Genomic DNA, 20,631 nt, shown 5'->3' with positions numbered 1-20,631 from the left:
ATGCCAATTACAGGCCTCTCTCATCTTTTTAAGTGGGAGCACTTGCACAATTGGTGGCTGACTAAATACTTTTTTGCTCCACTGTATGTGGGCACCTGACGTGGAAGAGGAACCAAGAATGCCGGGGGAGAGGGGGGACCAAGAATAGAAAAATCAGGGCTGCTCTATGCAAAACTACTGCACTGAGCAGGTAAGTATACTATGTTTGCTATTTTAATTTAAAAAAATATGAGCATTTACAATCACTTTTACAACAAGGACATATGGACATGTCTGCCTTCCGTTCACTTACAACAGTTGGACATAAGCAGGTTTAAATGACACTAATTTTATTTGCACTTCTTTAAATGCAATGCTACAACAATTTAATAATTGATGAATATGAATTAAAGATAAACTTTTAAAAATAATAATGGTTAGAAAAATCTAATCAATAAAAATAAATCATTAAGATAATACTAGTTAGGAGAGAATGAGTAAAAAAGAGTAAATTAGGGCTCATTTGAATATACTAATGGGTAATAAGGGGATAAATAGGAACAATTTTTATTTTAGATGATTTTTTTTTCTATTTACATGCCAGGTCACTTTAATTGATCTCATATGCAGATAGAAGATCATCACTTTGATCTGCAGATGAATGAAACAGAATAGAAATAAAAGTAACAATGCTGCTTTGTAACACTCTGCCTCATGTTTGACAGTGTTTACAAACACTGTGCTGGACAGTCTGTTTTTTTTACAGCAAAGCTACTCTATCAAGATACCAGCTGGGATTTACTGGCAGGTGTGAGAGGTAGAGGAGCAGCAGCAGGGCAGAAAGACGGGGCATATTACATACATTCTTTGTGAAACTTTGTGTGTGGCTGAGGTGCAGGCACATGTTGTCATGTCCTCCACCTCAGTCAATCAGAGGAAGCCTTGAACACATTCATAGAATACAAAGGTTGTATGTGAATGGCTGAGCAGTGCTCATCCCAACTCGATTTTGTTCAGGGAGTAGGCCAGAAGTCCCTGTTCGGCTGCTGGAACACAGCACTGTATAATGTATGTAGCTGATGCTACATACAATTTATACAGTACGCCCAGCAGGCACATCTATTAGTGAAGGAAATAGTTCCTTTGGGCCAGCTTGGCTCAAAGAGTTTTTACAAGCCACAGTAATCATTGAATTAGGTGTTACAACCTAATAACTTTTTAGGCTAATTTTGACCTGATAATTATTAAAACCTCCTGGAAATTATGTAGACATTAAGGAACACTACATACTATTAAAAAAAAAAATATGCATAAACAGATGTTGCCTGGATTTATGGCTTCATAAGTTATAAATATCCCTCTTTGTATAAAATGGTTTGAAGACTGCGTATACTGTATTGCATTCACTATTTTGGTGTTTTAAAAGCTGACCTTAAAGTACTATTAATAAGACATGTTTTCTATTTCTAGTCACAGGTGAAATAATTAGTAAACAGTGTATCTTTATAGTTATGCTAATTAATTCACTTGTGTGAATTTTGTAATACCTGCATTGTTAGTGGTTATAAATGTTCAAGGAACATTACCCTCCATGTCACACAATCTATTAAAATACTTTATATACTGGCATCATTATGTTGCTGTTGACCATGACTGTGTAAAGCATTGATCATGAAATATTTTATAGCTTTTACTTTCTTTTTTTTTAACCCCTAGGGAAATATTTCATTTTCTTGCCAAGAGCCTCCAGTTGTCCCAGTTACATTTCTAAATTCAAACAGCTATTTGATCCTGCCTGGATTATCAATGCAAGAAGAATTTATTATCTCTTTTAATTTCCGTACTTGGAACAAGGAAGGCACACTGTTTGCCACTAAGCTTAGCTCTGCTCCATTTATTTTTGTATTATGTCTTGCTGAAGGAAAGCTTAATATCAGCCTTTTTAAATATGAACGATTGTACTTTGAAACAGCAACAGGTAAGCATAGCATTACCACTGTTCACATGAATTTTAATTTAAGAATTGACAGAATGGTTCTATCACATAATGCTAATTATGTATTTGCTTAAATAAAAACTATGAACTAAAGCAAAAATGATTTATCTGTGGCAATCTGAACATACAGTATCATTAACACAGCAGTTTTTCATTTTCTCTGTTGCCCCTGTTAAACTACATATATTTGCTGATTTCAGCTTTCTTTAAAAGTGTGATAATGCTTATCATTCTGCAGTAAAATGATTGCACTGTTGTCACCTTATGAGCAGCTTAGCTTTGTAGTCTTAGTTGGACTTTAAGACAGATGTCCTCTCACTTACTGTTGTGCCTCCAGCACAAGGAGTAAAGTTAGCTGGGACTGGCCTAATTTCAAACAGTGGCTGCAGTCATGTATCAGTGTATTTTGACAGCTGCATGTTTTGCTGCCAGAATACAATGTCCCAGTGGTGGGGATTCCACCATCCACATTGTTTGTGAGGACAGAGGAGCCTGTTTGATTGTTTAATTCAACAAAAAATACTAACCATGTTTGGCCAACCTAAAGGCAAATCTCCCCAATGTGACAGCAAAAAAAAAAAAAAAGTCTACAGGTGCTTTAACCATTCCATATGCCAAAACTTAAAGTGCTTGTAAAGGTTTAAGGTTTCTACCTTCATGCATTCTATGTATGAAGTAAAAAAACTTCTGTGTGCACCAGCCTTCCCCAGCCCCCCTAATACTTACCTGAGCCCGCTCTCGAGGCTGTGATGTGCATGAGAGCCTCGACTCTCCAGGGACTCTCCCTCTTCATTGGCTGTTAATCAGAGCCAGTGAGCCAATGAAGAGAGAGAGGGGGTGGGGCAGGCTGTGGCTCTGTATGTGTGAATGGACACGCAGAGCAGCGGCTCAGAAGGGTGTGCCCATAGCAAGCTGCTTGCTCTGAGGGCACTCGGCAGGAGGAGTGCCAGTGGGGGGTCCAAGAAGTGGAAGATCGTGGCTGCTTTGTGTAAAACTACTGTACAGAGCAGGTCAGTATAATATGTTTGTTATTTTAAAAAGTGCCTTTAATATCACTTTAAAGTAAGATTTAAAGTAAGAGTTTATATGGCTTTAGATATGCTATAAGGCTATACATAATTGACAAACAATTTTAGGTGCAACTCCAGAGAATACTTTTAAGCAGTTGCAGCAAAAATATTCTTTACTTTGTAAGAATTCTTTTAGTGATTTTAGGTAATTGGTGGATATTAAAAGCACCACACACAGTTTTATAACTTGTAGAAAAATAAGAATAACACATATGAAATAAAAATAAAAAGAAATTAATATGCTGACTATTAACACTGTCAATTTTAAAGTATAAACCAAAACTTTTTTTTGTTTTATATAGATCAGGGAAGGGTTAAAACCAGGATTATAACCCTGCCAGGTTGCTTTTTGCTAATATCTCCCAAAGTGAGTTGAATCTCCCATTTAGACAGTTGTGCTTGGAGCAGGTGCCCCCACTGGAAGATTTCCTGTTACAACTTGTTCTTGGAACATCTCCAAAACATTATCCTTACTTTCATTTTTAGTTACAGTAGTCAAAAGTACAAATAGAGTAGTGAGTCTCAGCAACAGGGACACATGCTAAAAAAAACAAAAACAAACAAAAAAAACTTGACTAATGGTCTAATGCCTAGTACACACAATGTGAATATTGAACACATGATTGTCTGTTTTTTTTTGCATGATAGACTCATATTGAAAATGAACAAGTTGCTAAAGTTACCAATACAACTTCAGAAGTGATGTAATGTAATGTATTGTATTGTATTGTAATGTATTTTTTCCTTTCTTAGCATGCACGGTCTTGGTTAAATACTGTACTAATTACACGAAAACTATTCTTTCTTTTATCTTCCGAGAAAATTTTTCGTACTTGTCTCTTTGAATATTTTCACATGAACTATTGTAATCAGCTCTCAAAAGCTGTGTATTAATGAATAGATTATTGGACAATGGGCCCAAATGTGCTTTTTTGAGTCTGATTTTCCCATTGTGTGTACCAGGCATAATTGAGGCATAACAGTTACCTAAAGCTAATATTTTTCACTATAGTGGACCTTTCATTGCAGATTCTGTAACAATAAAGTAACCACATTTTACACTGAAAAAATGTATCTCTCCAAAGGTATCTTATTTGTGAAGAAAATTGTGTTTTTGCAAGACTGGGAGACATTAAATGGAAAAGAAACATCAAATAGTAACAATATACATGCTGTACAATATACATACAGTACATACTGCACATTATAGCTGACATAACAAAGAAAATGTAACCTCAACTGTTATAAAAGCATTTTGTTTATGTTTATAGAATTAATAGCACATTAAAGTGGACCTGACCTCAAAAAGTGATGATTTGCTTATAGGGAACATTAACAGAAATGTTAATTGTGCCTAAACAGTACCTTGAAAAATCTATATTTTTTCTTCTAGACCTCCTGTAAAATAGAGGCTCATTTCCTGTGCTATGAGCATATCTGCAAACGAGATCACTGCTTCCTGTTACTGTTAGTCCCACAAAATTTGATGTGAGGTTTTATGATGCCACTACTGTGCTGCTCAATGTTCTCCTCTCTGAAGAGAAAGTTGTACCTAAGGATGTGCAGTGCAAGGGTCTCTCCGCTTCATTATTCTGAATTGAATTCATCACCTACCTGCTGCTTTTTGAATATTTCTCCACCACTCATTAGATCACCAATCGGAGGACAGCTCTGACATGAGAATGCAAATCCCTGCTACACACAGGGGACGATTTACTAAAACTGGAGCACTCAGAATCTGGTGCAGCTGTGCATGGTAGCCAATCAGCTTCTAACTTCAGCTTGTTCAGTTAAACTTTGGCAATGAAACCTGGAAGCTGATTGGTTTCTATGCAGAGCTGCACCAGATTTTGCACTCTTCAGCTTTAGTAAATAACCTGCACAGTGCAGAATAAGACATGGTAAGTCAGTATTGGGGAAAATTTTGGCTGCATGAAGCCTATAGTCCATACTGTTGTTGAGTCTGTTGCCTTTGGTATACCTTTTTGGGCACATCTTTCACAGTACAGGTCCTCTTTATTGGATTGAATAACATTATGCGGTTTATTTACTAAATCTGGAGAATACAAAATCAGGTGCACTTCTGCATAGAAACCAATCAGCTTCCAGATTTTATTGCCAACACTTAACTGAACAACCTGAAGTTAGAACCTGATTGGTTACCATGCACAGCTGCAACAGATTCTGAGTGAACCAGCTTTAGTAAATCTCCCCCTATGTGCTCATTCATTTTGTTTACTATATGTATATACCTGCCACATATTTATTGAAATGATGTTTGAATTGATAATAACTCTAAAGTTCATTATATATATGCTTTAATATGATGAGTGGGTATTTTTTATATAAATAAATATTGAACTCTGTTCTTTTTATTTGATTACAGCTTTTGAGTTAAATAATGGACAGTGGCATGTTGTTTATCTTGTAATAAAAAAAAATCGTGCAAGTTTAACGGTAGACAATGATACATCTGCAATGTTATATATGCTCCTACCTTTTCAAGTGTCATCCCCAGGAAATTTTTACTTTGGAGGTAAGACTTATAATTTTTTATTGTATATGTTTGTTTTTATGTTGGCAGATAGTTCATCAGACAGTTTCAGATAGATGTAAATATAAAACTTCAGTGTGTAATAATCAGCATAGGGCCACCCCAGAAGGACCCGCTTGGCAATTTTGGGTTCTCTGTTCTGTGCTTCAACCCCATGGTGACTCTGGAAGGCAGCTTTGTTCTTCTATATTCAGGTCACACTTTTTTGCCTCTTGAGATCCCTCACACAGCTGTAGGCTTAAGTTGACTCCTCTATCACTTAGGGGGAGCTCCTCAACATGGATCTGTCACATCACAATCCCAGGAGAATCCAGATTGCCCGGGAGAATAACTAGTTCAATCTGCCTTCCTCTGTGAAAGCTAGCTGAGTGCTGTAGTCCATCCCCTGTTATTTTCAATGGGCCATCTGTCTCTAGGGACTACATGTCCCATGATGCTCCTCTTTGCTGATTGGTCCCTACTATTGCTAAGAGGAAGAGACAGAGCGGGTGGCAGACTGGGATTACAGAGAGCCCACTGTCTCTTATACTGTCCTCCTCTGCAATGGCTCTGGTCCTCTATCTCTGTATATCCCCGCTGTTGCCAGAAGGGGGGGGCACAAGCAGCTGGAGCAGACAGAGCCCCTCCCGCTATCCATTGCCTGAGCTGCTGACAGGAGGAGGGGCTGCAAGCGGGGAGACACTAACAGATCACAGCTTGCCTCTCTGCCACTCACGAGAAGAGCAAGTGGGGGGGGGGGGCAGCTTCACCCACTACATTAGCTAAAAATAAGACATTTGGAAGACAAATCTGCCAATATAAACTTTATACTACATTATTTTGGTGCATTTGTGAGACAATCTTACTGTATATGATAAAAATGAGACCCCCCCCCCCAAGGGTCGAATAATCCAAACCTCTCAAGCACAGTACTGTCTGCTCTTTAATACTTCTTGAATGCTAAGGCTATAGTTCATGATAAATGAGTATGATATATTATAATTTGACAGCACAGGCTACTTTGCAATATGTAGCTAGCAGTGACCCCCCCTTTCTGTTCCCTGAGTATAGAATATACAGTATAGAGAGAAGGTCCCGAGCTTTATATCTGTACATATAACTTAGAGGTAGTAGGAAGGTACCGAAGAATGGAGAACATCTATATCACCTTTTCTAAGCAGACAACAAACAGTCTTCAGCTCAATGTCACATGAATCCAAGGACTCAGGTCCTTTCTATAATAAATGGTTGATTTATACAACTAACTCTTCTTTGTAAAATTACTGTGCTGCTTATTTGTTGCATATAACCTGCAATGTGACTTTAAGATGTTCTTTAAGAGGAAAAACAATACTAAGTGCAAAGCATAAAAAATGCTTAATTGTTTAATAAATTGATCTTTCTCATAAACATCAGATACAGCAATGAACATAGTGATTAAAATAATCTTAATTGAATTATTGCAGCCTATATGAGGTGGCTGCATTACTTTTCTTAATTTCAAGTTTTTTATTCTTTTCACTTGGTGATCCTGCCAGCAACACACTTCCTGTTCTAGGGTGACAATGCCTATGTTATCTATGGAGGAACCATGTTGTCATTTGATTTAGTCTAAAAAAATTCTCCTCTCCTCATCTCAATAACAAAGAGCACAATGTTTCCTGCAGAATCAACAGGCCTCTTTATTTACTTGCAAAAAATTTACTTAGCCTGAAATAGAAAACAAATACAGCCACCACATACTGTATATGAATTGGTATGTTAAATATAAATCTGTATGTTAAATTTTTGTTTGGCATTGTATATGCTAAAATTTTTTAAGGTAACCTCAAATTAATGTTCAGTGGTATGAAAACAACAGTTGTATTTAAATTGCATGAAATTATAAAATATGTATTGCAAATTAATTGCATCGTAACACTAGATTTGCAAATATAATATTTGCATTTACAGGATTTTAAAATATAAGTTTTGATCTTCTGGGACATAGTAACACTCCTTGCCCTGTGAGTAGGAGTGAAGTATTTGGGTGATAGGAGAATCCTTATAATGTATGCAGGGAAATGGATGTAACCAGGAAACTGCAGACTGAGGTTACATAGGCATAAGGTGCCTAGCAGTGAGGTGCAGAAAGAGTTAAATAGTCAAGTAGGCCAATAAAAGGTTTCATGAGAAAGGAAAAGATTTGAAACTATTTACATAAAGTAGGGGCCAGGCTGCACAAGTATTTGCATACATGTAACAAGCAGTAAATTATCTATGTAACTAAAGGCACTATGGAGTAATGCATCCTTAACATTTACAAGAGAAACACTGAAATCCATCACAACTTGTCTCAACTGCTCAAATCACTCTGCTCCCTGTCTCAGTGCACCTATTCTTTGTTTACTTTTAGAGATTATAAATTAAAGATTCAAGTGGGATTCTTTATTGGCCTACTTAAAGTTTTAAAGATGCAAGTTTTAAACATGTTAGGCTTCTTCCTCAGCTGTAATGTCTGACAAAGAAACCTAACATGTTTGGAAAACTTGCATCTTTAATTACTTAAAGTGGATCTGCAAGTGAATTTAAGGGCAAGATCACACATTTTAATGTGTGTGTGTTAACACACAATACAGGTGTGATCCCAGTATAAAGTTTGCATGAATAAATACTTGACTTGCCATATTAAGAAAACAACCTTACCATTGCTAAGTCACTGCTGATGTGGTAAACTAGGGGAAAGCTTAAACAATGATTTCAGTGCTTCAGATGTGAATGTCAAGGTTTAATTGCTCTACAGTGCCTACAGATACAATTATCATCTCTATGAAGTGCATAATATATATTTAGAAAGTGGATGCCTTTAATGAAATGGGCGTAAATGATATTTTGTAAAGTTGCTTTTTACTGTTTAGTTACTTGCTTTCCAATAATTTCTGTTGTGTTTTGTTTTCAGGATGTCCCAATAACAATACTGATTATGAATGTAAAAAGCCTGTTGGCACCTTTTTGGGTTGCATGAAATCAATTTCCATTGGTTCCAGGATGGTGGATCTTATTTCAGTTCAGCAAAGTTTGCTTGGAAATTTCAGTGATCTACAGATTGATTTATGTGGAATTACGGACAGGTAGGAGTATATTATTTGTGTTTAACATCTTATCCTTATGTTTTCTGACTTATCCATATTATTTTGTCATTTCTTTTTATAGTGCTCACGGTCCAGAATACAAGGCTGGTATCGGCTACCATTGAAATGATAATTATATGCATTATGTTATGCATTTTCATGAGGCTTAAGATTCTTAATTGCAAAGTGTGGGAGAGGTGACAGCTGAAGCTGTGCCAGGTTTTCTGGACCTTATACATCTATATCTCTTTATACAGGGCAAAACAGTAGGTTTTTAAACCCCTAGTTTCCCTGGAGCATATACTAATTTATTTGCTCTTTTGCTGCTTCATTGGGATCAAATAAAATGTTGTGTGTGAATAAAATAAAATAAAATAAAATTTGTTATGGGAATTATTACATGGGAGAGCTCTTGTGCTTGGTGATTGGCATATCAGTATAAGGGTACAGAGGGATAACGTCAACAACAGGGGAATACATGGAAAGGCAATATTTGCTGCTGGAATTAAAAGCACTAAAGTGAAACTGTTGCTTTGCCCTGGGCAAAGCGCAAGTTCACTTTCACTTCTCTAGTTTCTTCTCTATCTACTCTGTCTGACTGCATTTAACAAATGCTCATCTAGCAGTATTGGCTTCCTTGGACCAGGTCAGTCAAACAAAAAACCTGGTACAAAAAACTTCCTGGTGTATTGACTTTCTTCAGAGTGGCATGCTTATTATTAGTTGGTAATACACAGAAGAGGCAAAACCATATTTGCCACCAGAAAAAGCATACTTTGCCACAACAATAAAGAGAACTCTTGGCTTACAGTATATCATCTGTACAAAATGAAACATATATAACTCCAGCAAGCAATAGATGAAGGAATCACTAGATTCATATCACAGACTACTAAAGCTTCCAGACACTTATGATTTTACTGATCTGAGCAAAGAAATAAAGCCACAAATTAAACAAAGCTGTTCATCATCTTCACTGCACAGATGGAGACAGGAAAATTAAAATCTGAAATTCTAAAATGAACTAACATATGTAAGATTATTAATACCAACAGAAGATAAGGCAACAGGCATATAAGAAGCATGCTCAGCACACAGCACACAGACTAATGCAAAAATGTATGGCTCAGTTATATTAAAAGAGGTCAAATTTTTAATAAATAGAAACACATACAGTATACAACTAATGTATTAGTCCTATAAAGAAATATATTTCATTATAGAACACTATAACATGATCTGAGTCAGGGGCAGACTGACAACTCATGGGGCCCCTGGGCAATAGGGGATCATGGGGCCCCTGTGTCCTTGCCCAAACTCAAAAAAGCCTATGAAAAAGGTACCACGGGCATCTCATGGGGCCCCCTACTGACCCCAGGCCCTCGGGCAGTGCCCGAGTTTCCAAATGGTCAGTCCGCCCCTGATCTGAGTGGACCTTGTGGATATCTATCTATCTATCTATCTATCTATCTATCTATCTATCTAAATTAATTTAGCCTTCTTGCTGTACATTACACATAGTGTTAGAATGTATTTAGAAACATTCATATCAGTCTCTGATCTAGAAGAGCTGGATCAAATTTGCTTGCAAATGAGCTTTAACCTCCCTGGCGGTATTCCCGAGTGTAGCTCGGGGTAACATTTCAGTACCAAAAGCGGTAACCCCGAGCTACACTCGGGAATACCATGCGGCGCTGCTCCGGCATGTGTTCTTCACTTACCTTACCCTGCGCTCCCACGATGTGTCCCCTGCAGCGTCCCCGGCCATCTCCTCCGGCCGATGCCGGCATCCGGCTTCTGTGTCCTGTCCCTGTGACGTCGGGACGTACGGGCGCCGCCGGCGGCGGCAAATTTAAAAATTTTAAAAAATGTCATTTTTTTTTTTTTTCATTTTACACAGTAAAACATTGCTGTTTCAACCTATTTCACATACATATTGTCCCTAGTGCTTTGTCCTGCGCCCTGCCTGCATTTTGTCTGTTCTTTCTGCCTGGAAACTGAGAAATGTCCATGGCGTCCAAAAAGTGTCCCTTTAGGTCAAAAGCGGTTTAGATCAGCTAGAGAACAGCGATAGTAAATCAGAACCACTTACAGAATTGAGTGATAATGATTCGTGGGGGAAATTCGTCATCAGAAACTGAAAACGATTTTGCGACTGAGCTCAGCAATGTGCGAACTTGGCGCTCTATTTCACATTTCAGTGTTTTTGGTTTGATTATATTATTGAATTAAATTTTTTATTATTTTTATATTATTTTTATGATTATTTATTAAATTATAATTTATGATTTTGTGTTTCAAATTTTATCATACCCGGGATGTTTACTAGACTCTTGTTCGGACAGATTTCAGTGAGTTTTTCCTAAAAATTACAGCCTACAATAAAAAAAATACATATTTCCATGCAAAAAAATGGTACCGCTTTCAGCACCAAAAATCTGAAATAATCATACTGCCAGGGAGGTTAAGTTAAGCTAGAACTAAATCTACCATTTTTAATTTGGTGAGAAAAACGGAAATGGAGGAAAAACCCCAGGCCTGTCCATTTGGAAAACTGTCCACATGCAAACTCCATGCAGATATCCATCTGGTGAACTTTGAAACTAGTACTCTAGATTGCCATACACTAGTATGCCTTTAGTGCTAATTGCTGGTTTAGCTTGCAAGCTCCATTATGCACAGCTGTAATAGGAGCCTCCTGGTCAAAAATATTAAATTTTTAAAAACTCTACTGTACTGTGTGTTGATTTTAAAGAGATTCTACAGCCCTGCCTAAACTTTGTTAGATCTCTTGACTCAAAATAAGAGGGTATTACCCAAGTATATCCAAAATTTCACAAATATGCAGGCAAACACACACATAAGTATAGACGAATAAAGGCTTTCTATTTACAGGTAGGGTTAAGTTACTGGTTGGGTCCGCAAGTAGTGGATAACAAAATGTACATATACTGTCTAATGGCAGTAAGGGGAGACGAGGACCACTCTGAATCAAGGCAGAAGGGCTTTCACAGTGTGGGGGAGCTATAGGTGGCTTTGTAACCTAGCATGTTTTTGCCTATGGTAAATAAATTCTTCTCCTGTGAACTTGCAGCTTGAGAAAGAGATCCTCAAAAGCTTGGGGGAGGAAACTCTGATGGCTAAAAAAGTAGGACCATATAAACCAACCCAATTAGGGGAGTTAATTCCCAAATCAAATATTAGTCTTCCAGGGCAAATTGTTCACATACAAGTCAGCACTTAATACATAGTAAATTGAATTAACTTTGTCTGAAAAGGCTGACTGCAATGATGAATCTAGAATAAATTGTAAAGAATATATGCATTTTATCTCTATATGAAATGATTCGGAAAGGTTGGGCAGTACCAAAAGAAAGAGAAAACCCAATTTTGTACAGTGACACCAAAGAAGAAAACTATGAGGCAGGGAAAAAGAACAATTTGCTTTGCCATGAGAATGAGTAGCACTTATTTTGAGAGAAAGTGCATATACAGTATAAAGGACAAAAAAAAAATATACCGTACATTACATAGATCATGTTATGAAAGATGAAAGATATAGAACTGGCATTCAAGGACTAAGAGTGTGATTCTGAGCACATATAAATTTGATACTGTATGAGTACAAAAATAAAGAAAACTGAAAGTTAAGAGAAAGATGTTTGATATGGAAACATTTAAGAAAACAAGGTCGTGGGAACAATAACAAAAATGTAAAAAACATATACATCATTACATTATTATTATTATACAGTATTTATAAAGTGCCAATAGTTCACTCAGCGCTGTACATTACAAAGGGGGACAGAACATGTGACAGAACAATACCAATACAATGCAAAACATGAGGGGATCGAGGGCCCTGCTCTTTCGAGCTTACAATCTAGAAGGGATGGGATAGTGGTACAGGAGGAGATAGCTGTGGGGGATGGAGTGGTAGGAAGAGTGCAGGAGGTCAGCAAGTTAGCAGGGGGTGAGGTAGGCTTCCCTGAAGAGATGGGTTTTCAGGGTGCGCCTAAAGGAGAGGAGAGTAGGTGATAATCTGATGGGTTGGGGCAGGGAGTTCCAGAGGATGGGTGACACCCTGGAGAAGTCCTGGAGGCGGGCATGGGAGGAGGAGACCAGGGAACTAGAGAGAAGGAGGTCTTGTGAGGAGCGGAGTGTGCGTGCTGGGCGGTACTTGGATATTAGGTCAGTGATGTAGTTCGGGGCAGTATGGTGGACAGCTTTGTACGTCAGTGTTAGGATTTTAAATTTGATCCGTTGCGCAATCGGAAGCCAGTGGAGGGATTGGCAGAGGGGGGTGGCGGAAATGGAGCGGTTGGAAAGGTGAATGAGTCTGGCAGCCGTATTCAGGATCGACTGAAGCGGGGATAGCCAGCGGCGAGGCAGGCCAGTGAGGAGGGAGTTGCAGTAGTCGAGTCGTGATATGATGAGGGAGTGGATGAGCTGTTTAGTGGTTTCTGGGGTTAGGAACGTGCTGATTTTGGCGATGTTGCGGAGGTGGAGTCTGCACGAGTTTGTTAAAGATTGGACTTGGGGCTGGAAGGATAGGTTGGAGTCCAGAATGACACCAAGTACTCTGGCCTGCAGAGCGGGTTTGATATTGGCGTTGTTGGATGTGATGTAGAAGTCAATGGGGGGTGGGGTTCGGGCTGGGGGGAAGACAAGGAGCTCGGTTTTGGAGAGATTCAGTTTAAGGAAGTGGAGCGACATCCAATCTGATATGTCGCTCAGTAGGTGTGTGATTTGGGCAGAGACCGAGGGGGTGAGGTGGGGGGTTGAGAGATAGATTTGTGTGTCGTCGGCATAGAGGTGGTAGTTGAAGCCGTGAGAGTGTATGAGTTGGCCAAGGGAGGAGGTGTAGATGGAGAAGAGAAGGGGCCCAAGGACAGAGCCTTGAGGGACCCCAACAGAGAGGGGGAGTGAGGGGGAGGTGGTAGCATTATAGGTAACGCTGAAAGAGCGTTGTGACAGGTAGGATGAGAGCCAGGAGAGAGCAGAATCTCTGAGGCCGAGGGAGTGTAGTATTTTGAGGAGGAGGGGGTGGTCAACTGTGTCGAAGGCCGCAGAGAGGTCAAGGAGTAGGAGCACTGAATAGTGGCCATTAGCTTTGGCGGTTAGAAGGTCGTTGGAGAGTTTGAGTAAGGCGGTTTCGGTGGAGTGTAGGGGGCGGAAGCCAGACTGTAGGGGATCGAGGAGGTTGTTGTCGTTGAGGTGAGAGCATAGGCGGGTGTAGACGAGGCGCTCGAGGAGTTTAGATGTAAGTGGGAGCAGGGAGATGGGTCTGAGGTTGTTCGGGTCATTGGGGTCCAGGGAGGGCTTTTTAAGTATGGGGGTGATGTGTGCATGCTTCAGTGGGGAGGGGAAAGTGCCGGAGGAGAGGGAGAGATTAAAGATGTGGGTGAGGGAGCGTAGGATGGAGGGGGAGGGAGGTCGTAGGAATTGTGAGGGGATAGGGTCGAGGGGGCAGGTGGTGAGGCGGGCATCAGAGAGGATCTTGGAGACTTCCTCGATGGTAGTAAGGTCAAAGGTGTGGAGTGTTGGGGGAGCTTCAGTATGAGGAATGTAGGGTGGGGTGGGAGTGGAGGTCAGAGCAGTGGTGGGGCCGTGGGAGAGGGGTGATGAGGGGGTAGCTGAGTGAGGGGGAACAGGGTTGGAGGGAGTTTGAGCAGTGACGAAGTCCCTGCGGGTAATGTCGAGGGGGAGGGGGGATGATGGGGTAGCTGTGTGAGAGGGGACGGGTTGAGAGGGCGTGTGAGTTGCGGCAATGTCCTTGCGAATTGTGTCAATCTTGTTTTTGAAGTGATTGGCAATCTCAAGGGTGGTGAGTGAGGTGCTGGGTGGAGGTGGGGGTGGAGAGAGTAGAGAGTTGAAGGTGGAGAAGAGTCGGTGAGGATTGGAGGAGAGGGCCTTGATGAGGGTCAGGAAGTAGGCTTGTTTGGCTGCATGGAGGGAGGAGGTGTAGCTGCGGAAGGCAGATTTGTAGCAGGTGAAAGCTTGTTGGGATTTTTTTTTGCGCCATAGTCGCTCCAGGGCACGACTGCGTTGTTTGAGGGTTTTGGTGTGATCAGTCTGCCAGGGCTGGAGCGGTCGGAGTCTGATGTTGCGTGTGGTTAAAGGCGCTAGTGAGTCAAGGGCTGCTGACAGCGCGTTGTTGTAGGCAGTCATAGCCAAGTCGGGGCAGGGCAGGGGGAGGAGTTGATCAGCTGCAGAGTGGAGGGGGGCAGGGTTAAGGTTGCGGAGGTTACGGCTGGTAGTAGTGTGACATTTGGAGGGGTAGGCGTTGGAGGACGAGGAGATAGAGAAGGTGATCAGGTTGTGGTCAGAGAGAGGGAAGGGGGTGTTAGTGAGGTTGTGGGGAGCGCAGCGGTTGGAGAAGACAAGATCAAGGATATTACCGTTGGAGTGGGTGGTGGATTGTATGCACTGTGCAAGTGCAAAGGAGGAGGTTAAGTGGAGGAGACGGGCTGTGTCCGGGTTGTCAAGGTTGACAGGGATGTTGAAATCCCCATTGATCCAGCTTGGCCCAATGTAACTATGTATATACCATACCTGCCACTGCTTCAGTGATCTTCACTTGATTCCAGGTCCTGCAATGAGTGGCCAGCCTGATACATTGTTAATACAGGAAGTCGACTGCTCAGCATGAATGCCATTCAGAGATTGCTTTGCATTTTCTGAATGAATGCAAAACATTGTCTGAGTGGACAAGATGGAGAGCATTACATCACTCACCCACCTCTCCATCTAATTCAATCAAAGAATGGTTTGCATTCATTCAAAAAATGCAAAGTATTCCCTGAGTGACTGCAACTGCCAAATGGCTGGTCTTCTATGTTCACAACACACTAAGTGGGTCACTCAGTACAGTACAGTACCCAGGAGTAAGTGGAAATCACTGAAGTAGTGGTATCTACTTCAGTGATAACCAGCTTCCAGGGGCATCAGTCAGGTATGGTATATACATTGTTACAGTGGTCTAAGCTGGACCAATGTAACTATGTAAAAATATGCCATGCCTGGAAATGAAAAGGCCTAGACCTGCACACCATTTTGTTCTTAAACAACCTGGATTAATCCAGTCATACTGTCAGTCTAGAGGAGTGTGTATGTATGTATGCATGTATGTACAACACATACACACTTTTCTTTTCTAAATATTTTAAAAGGAATATGATAGTTTTATAGCAAATGTAAATGTCAGGCAAATTATTTGGATTTCTGTTATGCAAAATTACGTCTGGTGATTATATTCTCAAGTCCAGATGGTATCGTTCTTTTTCAGTTGTTTTAGTGGTTCAGTGAAGGAAATAAAATTAGGTATGGAGCTGGAACAGTAATTGGCCATTCCCTTGCAAACTTGTTATATCCTGAGGAAATGATGGTGAACTCACTTTGATAACGGCTTGAAATTTCCTAAAACTTCAACATGTCCTTGTTAAATTCACATCAGTGTTAAGTGTAAGCCTTTATTGTGGAGCCTTTGGAATACTTGTAAAGACATTCATGGACACTGCTGAGACATAAGAGTGATATTGCAGTAATAAAATTGATTCAGTTTGTTTCAAAACTATGTATACCACTTTCTGAACATTGCCAATTAACAAAGGTTCTCTGAGTAAAAAAAAAAAAAAAAACCACTAAATCACAGCATGCACAGAATCACAATAAACCTTTTTATGGTTTATCATATTTACTGGTCAGATATTCCACATGCAAATATTATAGTCAATTGTTAAACTGTCTAAAAAGTAATTTGCAAAGAATTATAACCTGTAAATAACCAGAATATTTCAATCATTTCAGTCTGAATATTATTAGTAAGAGTCTCATTAGCATTCATTTTATTGTTTTACTTTTAATACAATACACAGCAGGTCATCGCCAACAGAAAATATAATAACAAATTTACACACGGGATTGCCACCAGATCAAGTCTGTCTTTTAAAAACAAAATGTAGTTGTTTTGTTATACAGTAACTATGACAGGTACATTTAGATGTATTATTTTTTTGCTTGTACTTCCATGCCACCATCACTTTATGCAGCCCTTTACAAATACACTCATCGGCCTCTTTACTAGGTACAGCTTGCTAGTGCCAAGAAGATATCCCCCACACCATTACACCACCACCACCACCAGTCTGAACCGTTAATACATGGCAGGATGGATCTATACTTTCATTTTGTTTACGCCAAACCAAGATGCTACCATCTGAATGTTGCAGCTGAACCAGTCTGCCCATTCTCCTCTGACCTCTGACATCAACAAGGTGTTTTTGTCCACATACCTGCTGATCACTGGATATTTTCTCTTTTTTGGACCATTCTCTATAAACCCTAGAGATGGCTGTGCATGAAAATCCCAGGAGATCGGCAATTTTTGAAATACTCAGACCAGCCCGTCTGGCACCAACAACTATGTCCTGTTTAAAGTCAGTTAAATCCCTTTTCTTCCCCATTTTGATGCTTGGTTTGAACTTCAGTAAGTTATCTTAACCATGTCTAGATACCCAAATGCATGGAGTTGCTGCCATGCGATTGTCTGATTAGAAATTCGTGTTTTCAAGCAATTTAACAAGTGTACCTAATAAAGTGGAAGGTGAGTGTACAGTGGACATGCATATCAGTCCCTGCTGTCAAGGAGCTTACAATCTAAGGTCCCTAACTCACATTCATACATACACACACCAGAGTCAATTTAGATAGGAGCCAATTAACCTACCAGCATGTCTTTGTAGTGTGGGAGGAAACTTGATTTTCCAGCATGTTCCTTCATGGATATCATGGTTCTTTAACCAAATTTATACTCAGCATCTAGTATACTCAACACCAAGAATAAAAAATACAATATATAAATACTGTGTATAACATAGGTTTATACAACATGCATTGATATATTTGTAGTAACATTACATTTCTGAACAATTTCAATATTGACATTGCCTTTTTTAGTGTTTATTCACAGGGCATGTTTTGTAATAGTTAAAAAAACCCCTACATTAAAGAGTATTTAAACCCAAAAGCAAATATAAAATATATTGTAGAAAATAGTGCAGAATACCTGTCCTTAGATGTGGTGGCACCATTAGGTTTCTTTTTTCAAGCTTTATTTCCCTTATTGTTACCAACTGTTCCTGTCAATAACTTAAGTCTGGTACTATGGCAGTCACTCAACATAATGCATCTAGGAGGAACAGCATTGTCCATCTAGACTGGTCTGCCTATTTGGACTACCGACACAACCCCCTCTTGCTTATCCTTTTTACATTGGAAGGAGGTGCTCTGTAGGTCATAGAAGATGACTGAGAAGACAAATAGCATTGTTGGAGATTTCTGTTCGGTGCCCAGGAAGTTACAACTACAGTTCCAGCAGGATCAGCAGGATTTATTTTTTCCTGAGCTTTCAGAAAATGTACTTCGTTTAAAAACAGAAAACTAAAAGACATAAATTACAGTATATAAATACTATACAATATATAAATACAATATCTTGCAGTTTCTTTCCATACACTACATTCAGCGATTGCAAAGAAAATGGAATAATCAATGTCTCTACATTCATATCTGTCCGTGACAACAGTTCCTCATATTTATCTGTGACAAAATATGTATTTAATGTGTGAGCATATAATGAAGTACCATGAATGAAATAACAGGAGCTTAGATGCCAGTGCAGTGGAAGGAAACTCATTACAGTAAAAGGGTTTGCTGTGTCACCCTTAGGAAAGGCCTGACCAGCTTGATTAATAGCTTTCATGCTAGCATCCAAACCGGCAAACCTTGCTAATGTCGTCACCAAATGTTAACTTGAATGCAGACCTCTCTCACATAAATCAAAAAGTGTCACTTGGAGAAATAGAATTTGTACTATCCATTTTTGTGGATGTGTATGGCACATAAAATACAAAATATAGTTCCAGTGAGCTTGAAATGTTGTTTTCCAAATGTTTACAAGTAGTAGCATGTAAATACCACCATCTATTTACTACTGAGAAAGCTCATGGCATATGGATACATACAGTATTTGTTAATAGCACAAACCTTTTAATTGCATAGATTTTATTAGGAAAAGTAATATAATGGAGGAACATGTACTATATACTAGACATGAGAAAAGATATTTGTAGAAATTAGGCCCAGACCTATCGTTAACCACCTTCTGAGGATTTACCCCCCTTCCTGACCAGGCCATTTTTTGCGTTACAGCACTGCATTACTTTAACTGACAATTGCGCAGTCATGCAATGCTACACCCAAATTAAATGTACGTCCTTTTTTCCCCACAAATTGCGCTTTCTTTTGGTGGTATTTAATCACCTGTGCGGTTTTTATTTTTTGCGCTGTAAAAAAAAAGACCGACAATTTTGAGAAAAAAACAATATTTTTAACTTTTTGCTATTAAACATGTCCAATAAAAACACTTAAAATATCAAATTTCATCATAAATTTAGGCCAAAATGTATTATTAAGTGTTCTTGCATGGCAAGACCACTTACTATTATCTCACATATATATTCTTATTATTATAGTCAAATTTACCACCCTAACTCCTCCCACAGTTTTTACACTACATAGACAGTAATATACTGAAATGTGCGGATTGTTCCCGATTGGTGTGCTATTACTTTGTGGAACGTTTCGCCGAATGGTTCACGAAATATCGGCGTTTTTGTGGTGAAATTGGTCCCATAGGAATGAATGGCGGAATGTTCAAAACTAGAGTGGGAGCTGACAAAAGCTAGAGTGTGAGATGAAAAATCAGGACATGATTTATAAACTGCCATCACTCCCTCATTTTCAAGCCCACCTACACAAATCATATATCAAAACATTCAGCTATCCCTGCTGCCACTAAAAATGTCCACGTCTAAGCCATAGTCCTGATAGTTTTCACAATATGACCATTTGTTTGCAACTCACGCCGCCCATTGACATTCATTTAAACTGCACTCTAGCCACCTCAAATTTGAAGGGCAATATCTAAACTGCGACTGTGCCTTCATTTTTAATATTTCAGAGACATACTATGCATCAAAATGTAGGTCCGGGTCTTGTAATTCTCACAATATAAAGCTCTTCGGTGTAGGATTTATAATTTTTAAACTACAACCGTTTGAAGATTGCAACCACCAGTGAAGTGAGCAAGTTGGAGCAGTTTGTTTTTAACCGCTCTGCTCTGCCCTTGCTGTAGAGTGAGTTGCCATAGGAACCCAGGTTTGTGAGCAGGCAGCAGAGTGACAAAAGCTAGAGTGTGAGCTGTAGACTACTGGTGGAGGCAAAAACACTTCACACAATTTCCCCAGAAATTGTAGCTTTTCTAGTGTTACATGTCTTTGCTAAAAAATCCCAATAAGTGTAAATTAATTGGTTTATGTGAAAGTTATAGTGTTTACAAATGCCAGTATGGATACTAGAATTTTTTTAATTTTCTAATTTTTACTAGTAATGGTGACGATCAGCGACTTATAGCAGGACTGCAGCAGACATTCTGACACTGGGGGGAACTGACTTGGTGTCACTGACATCCCCAGTGGCACCAAAATAGTGATCAGTGCTAAACAAAAGCACTGACACTGTACTAATTGCACTGGGCAGGAAGGGGTTAACACGAGGGGCGATTAAAGGGTTAAGTGTGTGCTGTTTCACTATAAGCTGTGTCTGTGTGCTTCACTGTAATAACACTGCTTTGGATGGCTGTACTGTGCACAGCCATCCAAAGCAGTGTGCACAAGCTGACAGGGAGGAAAACTGTTTTGTTTGCAAACAGTTCTCCTCACCGTCGGAGATGCTCGGCAATCATCGGGCGCCGGCAAGTAATCACCGGCCGGGACCCAGGGATTGACAGGTGAAGGTTGGAAAGTACTTTAGGAGCAACAGCTTATAGAATCATCACTGTGGTGGAGAAATAGGGGTTGGTTTAATAAAAAGCAAATAGAC

General features: G+C 39.5%; 1 protein-coding gene across 2 annotated transcripts in view; it reads left to right on the top strand.

Annotated features, from left to right (window-relative positions):
* The window catches only part of CNTNAP4 (contactin associated protein family member 4), a 499,928-nt gene that overhangs the window by 324,013 nt on the left and 155,284 nt on the right, over positions 1-20,631 (top strand). For both annotated transcript variants that reach the window (XM_089662156.1, XM_089662157.1), the window contains 3 exons: positions 1,696-1,957; positions 5,432-5,581; positions 8,517-8,688. In XM_089662156.1, coding sequence (XP_089518282.1) covers positions 1,696-1,957; positions 5,432-5,581; positions 8,517-8,688 — 584 coding nt within the window. The remainder of the gene's footprint in view (positions 1-1,695; positions 1,958-5,431; positions 5,582-8,516; positions 8,689-20,631) is intronic.

The sequence above is a fragment of the Staurois parvus genome, unplaced genomic scaffold (assembly GCF_062004578.1).
Source record: "Staurois parvus isolate SC_StPar_1 unplaced genomic scaffold, SC_StPar_1.0 ptg001432l, whole genome shotgun sequence".
NCBI classification, from domain to species: domain Eukaryota; kingdom Metazoa; phylum Chordata; class Amphibia; order Anura; family Ranidae; genus Staurois; species Staurois parvus.
Note: the sequence above shows the minus strand (reverse complement) of the source record. Positions and strands in the feature narration are given on the sequence as shown.